At 42.3% G+C, this 13,239-nt stretch overlaps 1 protein-coding gene across 3 annotated transcripts in view; it reads right to left on the bottom strand.

Moving 5' to 3' along the window:
* The window catches only part of PELI2 (pellino E3 ubiquitin protein ligase family member 2), a 74,598-nt gene extending 61,692 nt beyond the window's left edge, over positions 1-12,906 (bottom strand). The window contains exon 1 of one of the 3 annotated variants that reach the window (XM_065685289.1): positions 12,656-12,906. In XM_065685289.1, coding sequence (XP_065541361.1) covers positions 12,656-12,732 — 77 coding nt within the window. In that variant the 5' untranslated portion in view covers positions 12,733-12,906. The remainder of the gene's footprint in view (positions 1-12,655) is intronic. The other 2 variants (XM_065685288.1, XM_065685287.1) reach the window with 2 other exon arrangements.
* Positions 12,907-13,239: the final 333 nt, after the last annotated feature.

The following is a 13,239-nucleotide window of genomic DNA, read 5'->3' as shown; positions in this document are numbered from 1 at the left end:
ATTTACTTAAGTATTCTCCAAAAGCACTGTGTTTTCTTCACAAACAGACCTTTATGGTGCAGCCCAGGCTGCCACTAGGGATTGCAACACTTCTACATTCAAACACCTTCCCCATAGTTACTTGCACTACCAGAACATTTGTATCCATTCCCATTCAAAGTTGACATCCCACCATCACTGCAGGCAGTAGAGGGGAAGCATTACTAGTAACAAAGGGAATAATCAGAAACCAAGTTGTTACATGAGTCAGAGAACCAGCAAAGTTAAGATTTCCTCTCGGTACATGTCTTGCAGTTGGATTCCTTCTTTGTCTACTAAGGTGACAGGTCCAATTGAAGCTTTTCCTCAGAGGTAAGAATCAGTCACATGGATTCCTTGATGTCTAATGAGGCAGTGGAGGGTGGTGGTGGGGCTCATTCATCTTATAAACTCTCCTCAATAGAGCTCACATAGCATTGGGTGGCTTTGGAATACAATCTGTTCAGTGACATACTTCATTTCCAGTGACAGACTACCACCTCTCCTGTCACTACATCTTTCAGTAAATCACAGCATATTCATCAGAAGCAGATGGGAAAATGAGTAGAACAGGGAGCTAATATTGCTAGGGGAGCTGAGGATGTGGTGTCCTCCCACAAGATGACTGCCTAGACAGCCAGGAGCAGTAACTACCTCAGATATCTACTTCACTCCATCCATTTGAGTCATCACCCCAAAACAACTACCTTGTTCTGCCCCCACCTAACTTCTAGCTTTTACAGTCTCAAAGAAGCATCAAATCCTCAAAAAGTTTATCCCACACCAGTTAAATACAAGCAGTTCTAGAAGCTACGAGCAGTTACCATGATCAGTTTGAAACAGCACCTCATCAGAACTTCTCTAAATTTTAAGTAAGATTACTTAATGCCAAGACAAACTGCACATGTGAACAGTCATTATCCAGACTTCTGTTGTTCTAGAGAAAGAAAAAAAGATACAACATAACAGGAAGCTAAAAGGTGTGTCATATACTGGTTGCTATACCAATATATACATTTTTATCGGTTTTTTTAAACATAAAACCAGCTGTCATGCTCTGCATAGGTCTGTACATAAAACTCTTCTCTCTAAAAACAGAGAATGAATAGCATACGTAAAACCTACAAGTGGAGGAAGGAACAAAATGGAAAGTTTGTACTATCCCCAACCAGACCACTCTTTAGACTTAGTAATGAACATAAACGGAGATAAGTTCCCACCTAAGTAAATGATAGACTGCTTAACATCACTTACACAGGCTTCACTTAGCTCACAGGCAAGTCACAACAGTGGCAGGTAGAGGGAGAACATTACTTTGCACATCTGGTTTTAATGAAAGAGTAGCTAGTTTTACAGATTATTACACACTTTCTGTATAGTAAAGAATATCATACATGCTTATCTACCAATATTTTTAGTTTATCTCAACTGTTTTGTTCTCTTAACTTACACATGACAAACTGATCTTTAATGCATTTCTCTAACTCTACATAGCACAAAGCATTACATTTCTACTACCTGACATACTCATAACAAATTTCATCAGTCCACAAACTATGACAGCTGTTTTTCTCAACTGCCATCTCTACCCAAAACTTACAAATCAGCCTATACTCTTCCTGGCTTGGTTCTGAATAGAGTCTGCAATTGGAATCCAGCCAAACCCAAATCCAGTCCCTTCCTGCCTGCCTGCACTGGCTACAAAAAGCCCAGAGGAAAAAGAGCAAATCACTTTCGCCACAAAAAGATCTTTAACAAAGTATTACTTTACAATTGTTCTCTCTGTGCTGAAAGATTTCCAGGAGTTAAAGCCTTAATATAAACCAGCCTCCTCCAAGGAGTTTAAGGTACAAACTAGCAATACATGATCAGAAGCCAATTCCTGAACTGAATTTAAAGTCACATTGCACATAATAAACTAGGAGGGTAGCCTGAGCTTGACTTAGACCCTGCTAATTACTAAAACCCTAGCTTTGCTTACAGAGGGAATTGTACATTATAGTTTGTAGTCTCCCTGCATCCTTACATGGAAAGGTATTTGCTGTATTACACCAGCCTCTGCATGCCAGAGACTCAAAACTTGCAATAAAACTAGATAGTACTCAAGTAGTACAGTTGGAAGTATGACTGTGCAACCAAATAGATAAGGCACAGCTGAGCCAGCAGTGTAACAGCAGTATTTTGTGCTCAGAGATTGAAAGTAAGGCACAAAACAGTCAAAAGCTAAGGCTCTTTTGCTCTCACAGTAAGCAGACTGAAAATATCAGGAAATAAAAAAAGGGCTTCTTTATCACTTAAAGGCAAAAGAGGCAAAAGGAGGAACATATTTAGAGCTTTTTGGAAAGCTCTGTCAAAGGCTTTAAACAGGTGCAGAGGCTCACTACCAAAAAGAGTTAAGAAATGCTTTTGAAATTGTGGAAAGAAATAGCACTGCACATTTGTAAAAATAAATGAGTAGTCTGCAGCCTCTACCCTGGCACCTTCAGCAATACATCTTACCTAAGGAAAACATCTCCAAATCATCAATACAACAAAAGCATTGCAGCTTCCAGAGTCACTGCCCATGGTGGCACATTCCTATAACTTTGAGGAATGCCAGTACCATCCCAAGGGCATCTGCTTGTCAGTGGTGTTTAGAAGTGTTTCTTATGTTTCAGACTTTTCATTGGCCCAACAAAGACCAGCTTAAAAAAAAAAAAAAAAGTAAAAACCCACACAAGACTGACCCATTTGCCTATTGTCAAACTTCCTTCTCTGGATTCAGCTTCAATGGAAGAACTTACTCAGCTGCTTTATGTCAAGCTAAACTGGACTCCTCATAGATCTGACCTAAGACCAATTTGTTCCACTTGCCTCATTTGCTGGTAGTTTTTTTGGCCAAAACCACTGAGGTACTGACAGCATATTTCAATAAAATCTTCTGGCAGAATCAGATAAGGGAACACCTTTAAGAAGAAATCCTCTGCCTTCACTGCAGTTCTGCTAGAGGGAGTACAGACCCGCAGCAAGGCTCTGTGACCTCTCCCATCATATAACAAAACGCCACATGCTAAACTCACAAATTTAAAACTTGGTTCCCAGATGCACTGGGAAACTATCCAGCAAATTTTAAGATTCAAAAAGTAATGCATAGTAGGTCTTACACATCTGTTAGCACAAAGGTTAGAACAGCTATAAGGTGAAGAATCCTATCTCAGCTGAAAGATTCTTCTCCAATGCCAAAATGAATTTTGAATCCAACTACTGAGTTTCACAGCTGTTTGCTCTCAGAGGTCAAGCATGGACTAGGAGGAAGGCAAGTTGGAAGTAGAACAACATTTCTTATTATTATTATTAGTCAATGTTCCATAAAAAAGAAACCAGTCATCTGTGAGGTACAGAACCCTGCCAAAGGATGTGCAGGGAAGCAAGACCCATACATTTCTTAGTATCTTTCAACAGCTTGGTCTCCCTTGTGAAAGAAGGGCATACACACACTACTCCTGTTTCAAAGACTCCACCATTACTAAATCAGACATCAACAATCAAAATAAAGCCATGCTGTTGCACATGAAGAAATACAGCTGTGCTTATATCAAAGTTTCAGCCCATTAACTTCTGCATCTAGACTAAACAGTTCTTTCACTCTTCCTAAAGGCACGTGGCTAGAGAGTTTGCACATTTGGTCTCCAGCTTATTTGCAATACACAAGAGGAGATTTAAGCTTGTATATGCTTCAATTCGTTTAGTTTAGTTTCACACAGTGACTAATTGTCTTCACAGTACCATTTTTTCTTCATCCATGACATTCACATGCCTTAAGAGGATACACCTCATCAGTTTGAAGACTACCTGTTTCTTTAGGCATTACTAAAGCCATTCAGTCTGAATAATAAAATCACTCCACAACAGTTTATGGATTTACTGGATTCTAAAATAAAGACAGCATACATATTTGAGGGCAAATAGTAATTTGAAAGCCCAAGTGCATCACTACAGTAGCAACATGAAGACTGCCTTCCAAAAGTGTTTATCAGTAAGAAAGACAGTACCAACATCTCCTTTTCATCAATTCCTTCAATGCAAAGAGGAAAAAGGAAATTTTGCAACAATGGAGATCAGTTAATATTACAACACTCAAGGAGAAGACCATACATGCTTCTTGGCCTTCTCTTTTTAAACTGACTGCACCAGCTATCTCTAACTTTTTTTGCCTGTTCCCATTCCCCTGGAGATGCAGCACAGTAAACTGACATTTTGAGTCTGTTTATCTTGCTGTACAACTGGTTGCTTTTGTCTCTGTTTAATACAATTAGTCACTACACAGTAATGTAGCTATATCACAGTATAAGCGATAAATATGACAACTTAGCATTAGGCCTTTATTGCCAAATGCTTCACAAGGGCGTATATGGCATTCATGCCATTCCCCAGTATAGGAAGCCTTCTGCTACATTAGATTAAGAACAGTCCCACATCTAGTTCACCATTCTTGAAGTAGGCTAGTTTTATCTACAGGGAGGTTGAGATTAATAGTGGACTTAGGCACACTGCACAAGATGATATTGTTACACAAGGGAGAAATCCCCCACTAAAGCAAATCGCTTCCAGAAGCATAAAACAAGGCTTGCTTACTTTCCCTCCCTACAGGAAAAATGAATTGCTATTGATAGAAGCATACCTAATAGGTCCTTTGGCAATATGCACCCTCATATCATGCCTGATCAAATTGAGCTCGTCTCAAAACCACTCTGCTTTTAATACAACAGACTCTTCAGCACTGTAGATGTTGCCTGTATCCGCTTTCACAACTGCTGCATGCAATCTTTCATCTATATGACATTTCTGTTGTGAAACAGAAGAGAGCTTTTAGCTGAATTATTATTTCTTCACCATGAGCTAGTAACTGCTGCTACTATGAAGCACATGCACACTTCTGACCAACCTAGCAGGACTTCATATTCCAGCCTTGGAAGAACTAAACAAAACCTCAGTGCTAAACAGCTGATACTTGCCAGTTTTAGGAACAAAAGTCATACTAATCAAAGCAAGTAAGAGCTCCACCTAGACAATGTAAGCCCAGTGTCACCTTGTTCATGTATCGTCCATAACCCAACCACACTAAGATGCTGCGTCTTCCTACCACACAGCCCCTTGGAAACAAGTTTTCAAAGACTGAATGTTTATATTACAACTGTTTAAGCTTTGCTGCTTACTGCAAGCCCTACAAGGTCTGTATTCTTGTATCTTAAGCTCTAACTCTAGCCAACAAGTGCTGTTTGTGGGAAGGGCAGTAGAAAGATGTTTCTTTTGTACAGTCAGTCAAACCTGAAGACAAGTTACTCTTACTGCTGAACTCCCAGCAGCACAATACCTACTTGGACATTAAGGAAAACCCCCAAAGAGCTAATTGCCTGCCACGCTTCCCCTCCCCCAGGTCTCTGTTGGGTTTTAAATCTCATAGCCAGAAGTGCAACCACTATATAGTCATCAACAGCACACAGAGACCCAGCTATTGAGTACTTAGGTTGTGACCTTCTGTGCAAGGTTAAATGTAGGAGTCATCACAAGAAGGGGCACATCTGGTCATCCAGAGAACATACACAGTAGCATACCACCTCTGAAGAGCTCCAACAGCACTACTCCAAGCTATACCTCTATGCTCAAAGCACACTGATCTACTATGGAAGCCTCTGCTGCTCTTAACTGTAATATTTGCTTAATACGAGGTCCAAAACCTGTTCTAGGCTACCGAGTAATAAGATAAAAACAGTCGAATCCCAGATGTTACTTAGTTTGTCAAAGTAGTATTGAACTGTGCCCCCGCCCCCAAGAATGCAAGTAACACTGTGATCTCAAAACTTGGCACTAACCTGCGCAAAGCTACACCAGTAGGTGCCTAAAAAAAATGAGGCAAGTGTAAAGGAGGCATAAAATTCTGAACTGCATCTTGTCAAGAGGAAAACAAGTCACCTAAAAGAGAACTGGGATGCCTTCAAAACAATATTAGCATATGCATGTGACAGAAGTGAAAAAAAAAAAATAAAATGTGAGGACACCATTTAGTGATGTATTTATAAACCAAACAAAATGAGAAGCTTTGCCTTACAAGTCTCTGGAAGTAAACATGCTCTCTACACCAGCATCCCCATTCCTGGCCCTCAAGGTATAAGCTTGTGACAAGTCACATGCAAGCTTTTCAGTGGTGACCTTGGGACAGAGTGAGAATAAACATAAAGATATTTGTTGATTAAAGGAAAAGCATCCTCAACACAAATGAGATTTAGGGTAGCAAACAGTAATAATGGAACAGGATTTGACAGCACAAATTACACCTGGAAACCAACTAGTTTTTGTTTCAAGCTGGGAGCTCAGACTGAATGGTCCTCTACCACACTTTCCTTCCTGACCACAGGACAAATAAACAAGTACAACAGTGCAGAATAACCAAACATCTCTAGATGACATCACGAGAAGCACTTCTACTAAACATGAAGTCAGACTACAACTGTACAGCATGCTACAGGAGTCACCTTCAGAAGGTTTCATACCCATATTAGTCACATATACTCAAGACAAATTCAGAACCAAGGCATGTGCAGACACTACCAGCAAGAAGAACACCACAAGACAACAGCTGGTTCAGCCTACTTGAACAGCTGTTGCCTACAGGCATGTCAATAGTATTTTGCAAAGAGTTGTAAAACTTCTCTGCTGGCACTCTGAACTAATAAAGCCTACCTTCAGCTCAGGCTCAGTGCCATACTACGCTCACACAGCTTCTCATTACCTCAGATTAGAGGAAAAGAAAGTTGCATCTTCTCAAAGTATCAACTTGATACATGCTCTCACTACTGAGGAGTAAGGACTAAGCAAGTTAGGGAGCAGCATTAACTCCATAATAAAGGAGCATTAAATAGCCATAATTTAAACTGGATAATAAGAAGTTCCTGACTTCTTAGAGAAGAAAAAAAAAAAATCTGTTCTCAAGCAACCTTGTTTCACAGTTGAAAAACAGCCTGCTGTTAAGACAGAGCATGAAACAGCTTAAGCAAGATGCTGCTTTCAGCAACAAACCCCAAATCCTAATTGCTTAGCAAGTAATTTCTAGGTTTATATCTGTATTTTAAAGCAGAAACAAGTGGACTTTCACAATATCTGCTCACTTACAAGTTATTAATAAATTTCAGCTGAAAATGGAAAACTATGCATCCCTGACTTGGCCAAGATAGGAAAGGCACAGCTCTTTGGTTCTACAAGAGAAGTGCAACAGTGCCTTACATTTCTCAGACTTGTTTACTCAAAACAGTCTGTTTCCATCTTTTTAGGAAAAAAAAAAAAGAAAAAAAAAGTTTTCCCCTTGAACATGTGTGACCAACTGCCTGTACACACCAAAAGGATTACCATTTAACTTGCAGAACACACTCTGGTTGGTTTTTGTAACAGGCATTAAACATGATGTTTGATGTCTGCTTTAACAAATACAGATTTTGTTTTCTAGAGTTTGATGTTTCTGCTTTCTGATTTGACATCAGTATTGAGATGCTGCGAATAAAGCTTACAGCTGGCTACAAATCCGTACTCTGAGACAAAGTCAAAAGTACTCCATGGAACAACACAATCACAGAGAACCAATGCAAGTATGTTTTCTTTCTTAGCTTAAATGAAGCAAAACGTTTGCTCTATCCAGCCACACACAACCTTTCACTGAAAATAAATCCACAAAAGATTTCCTCAAATATAATCCTTTCTACTATTTTTTCTACATTGCAGTTAGTGCTCTCATACTTCTGGTGTTTGATTAATCTACTTGTAAGCTCTGAACTGGCACTTATCCTATATTCTCACTATGCGGCTTTAAAAGATTCACCCTAAACTAAGCACAAGACATAAAGGTCTCTGAGAAGCCACTGTTAATATCAAATAAAATAATGTATCATTTTCTCCAGAACAGCAGCTTCCCAGCTATGACTGTGGCAGCAAAGGATTCTCAGATGGACTCATGACCTTGAACGTACTTAACGGGTGGCTACCATTACTTGCTATAGACACTCCTTTAAATGAAGCCTAAAGTATATTTTTAAATAAGGCTCAACAGCAGAACCTGAGTCATCTAAGCAGTACCACCAATGTATCTGTACCATATAGTGTGGGATAACACAGAATCATTAAAAAGCATTTCAGCTTGATATCAAACAGCAAAGCCATAGGAGTCCCCAGTTTAAGGCTGTAGTCAGGATGATCCTCCCTCTGCCTTTAGTTCATAAACAGAAGCAAGCAGCTACCAGAGACAAGCAGAGACACCATATTGCATCTGCATTTGTCAACGCTATTGGAAAGCTGCATCAGCTTCTTCCCAAATTGCACAGCAGGTGATTAACAAAAGGGTCCCATGAAAAGCCAAACAGGCAAGTTAAAAACTGGAAACGTGCATAAAAGTACAAAACACTTCAGAACTTTATGAGCCTGTCAAGGAAGTAGAGGTTAAGGAGCAACTTTGATCAATCAGAAAAAGCTTGTATGAGGAAACAGAAGGTCCCTTCAGATTAACACAAAAAGACATGTTTCAAATCTAAGTTTGCTGCACATATAAAATGTACCATCAACTGGAAATACTTCCCCTAAGTGACCATGGAATTTATCATTGCAAACACAGATGAGAATTTTATTCTGTTTTTTCAAAGGGTTAAATTTAAGCAGAACTACAGCCTGTTTATCCATGTTAAACAAAGCTCACAACAATCCACAGTGGCTCCTTCAGGCACTGCAGCCTGTAAGTTAACAAATTCATTTATTTTAATGGTTGACTATGGAAAATTTATAGATCAAGCACTGATAGCAATTTCAAAGTGACCACTGTAAAAACACTGAGTGACAGCCCTTAGAGTTTGGTCTAGTTCAATTAAAAAAATTATTAGATACTGCAAAATGAATTAAATCAGTAAGAAAAACTCTTCCCCAGCTGAGGAAGCACCAGGCTGCACCTCCTTACTAATTAATAGCTAACGGCAATCTTTAGTTACTAAGAAATATTGCATTTACATGCACACACCTGTAAGAAACCCCATCCAAAACTCCTCAGGATCAGCTGCAATACATCACACTGAAAATATCTAACATCAGGTACGAAATCCTTTCATCGCTAGAGAACTCAGCCATTAACTAAAACTTACACCTCACTGACACTCCTCCTTCAACTTACATCATTTTAGTCAAGTGGCTTTCCTGAGAAGTTAAGGCTGCCCATCAACATCACACAGCCCCAAAGGAGGGGGGATTTAACAGCACCAGGCCACTGACACCTGCCTTCAGTGAAAGCTACCCTACGCAGCCAAGGACCAGCACACAGCACACACAAAAGAAAAAGCATTGCTGGCCTGAATGCCATTCTCACAGAACAATTTCTTCAGAGTGCAATTTAAAGTCAGAGGAAAAAGGGGCACTGGCAGGAAGGGGATGGGACATGCACCTCTAACACTAACCAGATACCACAGAAGTCAGATGAAGGCTACTGATAAATAACCTACTGACACTCTATTCACGTACTTGGTACTGTAATTCAGTATCTCCTTTGAAAGTCTCTCCAGTCCCATGCTTCAAGAACTACATAATGAGCTATCATTTTGACAGGACTTCAGATAAAGATTTGTATCTCTCTTCCCCCCCAAAACAAAATATCAATGCTTCTGCTTCATTAAGAAATCTACAGCCTTCTGTGAACAGATGACGCCATGAGCAGATGTACAAGAGCAGATTCACAATCAAGCAGATGATCTCTTCTTTACCAGCCATCTTGACCTGTCTGGCTTGATTTACATTAACTGTTTTTATTCACTGCAACATTGATTATGTAAACCTCAAACAAAATCTTAACCAAACATAGGCTGCCACATCACTGATGTATGATATGTAACATACTACTGACAGAAGGTTATTAGAAATGTGTTTGCTGCAATGACTGACTGGAAATGCCTTAGGCTTTACCCTCTGATCACATTAATGCGCAGACAAGCGATCACCACTATTGTGAGACAGCACAAGAATGTGTTCCAGTGGAAGAACTACCTACTGCCAAAAGAACACCTTCCCCTTGATTTAAAGGTCAAGTATAAAACAACCATACTCTAACACTGTGAAAACAGAGAAGGACTGAAAGATAAAGTTTTGTCATCTTAAAAAGAGGACCATGAGCAGTTTATGACATATGACAGTTTCTTTGTTCATCATCCTTTTCACCACATAATTTCAAAGTCCACAGATCAAGAGAGAAGTTATTAATCAACGTCACAATTAAAGTTTTTAAAAAAATAAAAAGAAAAAAAAAACCCCACACAAAACCACACACAGTCTCTCAAAATAACTTTTCTAAATCTAGCTGTGAGATCACTATCAACTTTAATCAAGCAGTTCTAACAAGAGCTGCAATGCTACACTTCTGCTGGTCCACAAATCTCAGTTTCACTATACAGAGGAGAGCAGATTTACAATGCCTTATTTAAATGGAACACCAGATTACAAGATTTTAATACAAAAAAGGTATTAAGAATATTTTCCTTTTTTTTAGAATGCTGAACAGATGCTTAAGCTGTTCCAAGAGCTCCTAGTCACAAATGTTGAGTCACCAAAGAGCAACGTTTGTATTATTTGCAGCACTACATGCAACATTTAAGACATCTCTGATAGCAAATGCAGTATTCAACTCCTAAAGCATCAAATGGATCTTAACACACACACCCCCCCCCCCCCGCCCCAGTCTTCAGTCCAAGCATGGAAAACATCATTACGCAGACTGCTTCCATCATGTCTACCTGTTTCTACATCTACCAGGCACATGGCGTCTGGAAGCTGTTACAGCCAATGTCCCATTGTTTCAGTATAGCCCACAAAGACGCACTGACCAGAGCGACCTGGCTGCCTGCTTGCAGGTTTCTTGTTCATAATTGTACTACAAGAACAAGAGGATTTTTTTGCTTTTTTAGCACGTGTAACATCCAGAAGATACAACCTCAGTAGTTTTAGGGAACAGCTGATATTCAAATGAAAATTAAGACATATGAAATTTATTTAAATGTTATTAGCATGTTTCAAAACACAGCAGCGAGGATCAAGACCTCTGGCAGTACTGATAAACTGAGATCAATGCGTTCCCATATTAAAGGAAAAGCACACCAGACTGCTAGGTTAAGATCTGAGCCAAAACACAAAACATTTCATACTTCTATACTTTCAACTGCTGCTAAAAATAGTAAGCAACAGAAAGGAAAATGCTTCCAGCTGTGCACAAAAAGCCTCTGCAGCATAACATCAATTTATGCACTCTAATTTAATTAAAGATTCAACATTATACTGTGACTTTATTATCAGAGACAGTGTTGCACAGCTGAGGTTACCCTCCATTTCCACATTTGAAACAGCAAGATCATTTCTTTATTAAATTTAGTTTGATATGGGTATTTCTCCCAAATCAAGTTACTCAACTTAAATTCAAGTTTTTTCAGTCGCAGCTGTGCCACGTTCATGGCAATAGCTGTATTTTATTCCATGGTAACTGCAGCTTGACCTAGTCTCGTGATAAGAAACACTTAGCATCCCTTCAGGAAAAAAGGAATAGCATTGGACACAAGAGTACCCAGTCACGACTGCTCTTTTTATCTGCTCCCAGAGATTCAAACACTGTTTCTGCAGAGGTGAACACAGCTCTTTATGAAATTGTGTGACTAAAACAAAATGAAAAAGTCCCTAACAAACCAGGATAAAGGTTTTTCTACGACCTTGCAGCAAATACGTAACAGATTCTGGGGGAGGCTGAATAGTGTTGCAAGGCTGCAAGTGTTCTGCTTCACGGCTGGTTTGAAACCTTTCTGTTGTATTGATTCCTAAAAAATATTCCACTAACCGTATGCTTCCACATATTAAATTATCAAAATTAAGCATCTCCTTTAAGGTTCACAAGGGCTCTCAGCAAGCACGTCTTAGACACTTCTCCCTCATTCGCTTCTACAGCGTTCAGCAGAAAGGTTGCAAGCTTTAACGGCAGGGCAAGTACGTAATACCAAGCGGATTACTTTAAGATCCATATCAAGCTGAGAAAATAAACATTTCCACTACGGAACCGAATATAAGCGCTTCCCCCCCGCCCCTCCTCCTAATTCCAAAGTCATCTCCCCTGCAATTTGCAAGGAGAACGCCGTCTCTCGGAGAGACGAGACGGACCGCCAGGGATCGCTCCGCAAGCGGCTGCAGCCACGGACCGCGGCTCGCCAGCACCTGCGAGCGGCACCGGCAGAACGAGCGGGCCGGAGGGGTCGCGCGGCCCCCTCCGCAGCTCCGCACCCCCCACCCCGCACAAAGTTTGCCCGGGGCCCCCCGCGGGCGCCGGGCCGAGCCGCTCTGGCCCCCGCATGGACAAGCAGCCGCCGCCAGCCCCCGGGCAGCGCGACAGCGGGACCCCCCGGCCGCCCTGCGCGCTCCGGCGGTGGAAAGGCGGGAAGCGGCGCCCCCGCACCCCTCGGCCCCCCCCCGCCCCGCCACCGCCGGGGGTCCCGCACCTCCGACGCCACCTCAGGGCTGAGGGGCCGGGGCGCTCCCGCCGCTCCCCCGGCCCCAGGACGGGCCCCCACCGCCGTGGTCCCCCCCAGCTCCCCTCCGCAGCGCTCACCCCAGCACCACCAGCTCCCCGTACTTGACGGGCTCCTTGTTGGGCGCGCAGTGCTCCTCCTGGCTGGGGGAAAACATGGGGCCGCCGCGAAGACACCGCCGCTGCCGTCCCACCGCCGCGGGGGCTTCGCACTGCGCCCCGCTCGGAGTCGGCGGCCGCCCGACAACGGCCACTACACCGGGGGGGCGGCGGGCGGAGCACCGAGGGGGACGTACCAACTGGCGGCGGCGGGGGGCGGGAGCAGCAAAGAGGCACCCTCCCCTCCTCTCCAGCTCCGCCGCCAGGCCACGTATAACCCCGCCCCTCCGGCTCCCTTTCACAGCCTGAAAAGGGGGAGCGCCCGAGGGGGCGGGGCTCCACGCGGCTGCGCTCCGCCCCCTTCCTCGCACTCTCCCCCCCCCCCCTCCGCTCCAGCAAGTGGTACAGCCTCGGTGTGTTATGTAAACATAGAGTAAAGGGGACCGAGCTGCTCTTAAAGGGACCGGGCTCCGGCTGGGGCAGGTGGGCGGTGCTGGGTTCCACATCACCTGGGAGGCTGGATTACCACGTAGGGTTCTAGATACCTCTGCCCCTGGGGATGTCAG

Source organism: Lathamus discolor, chromosome 6, assembly GCF_037157495.1.
Source record: "Lathamus discolor isolate bLatDis1 chromosome 6, bLatDis1.hap1, whole genome shotgun sequence".
Lineage (NCBI taxonomy): Eukaryota > Metazoa > Chordata > Aves > Psittaciformes > Psittacidae > Lathamus > Lathamus discolor.
Note: the sequence above shows the minus strand (reverse complement) of the source record. Positions and strands in the feature narration are given on the sequence as shown.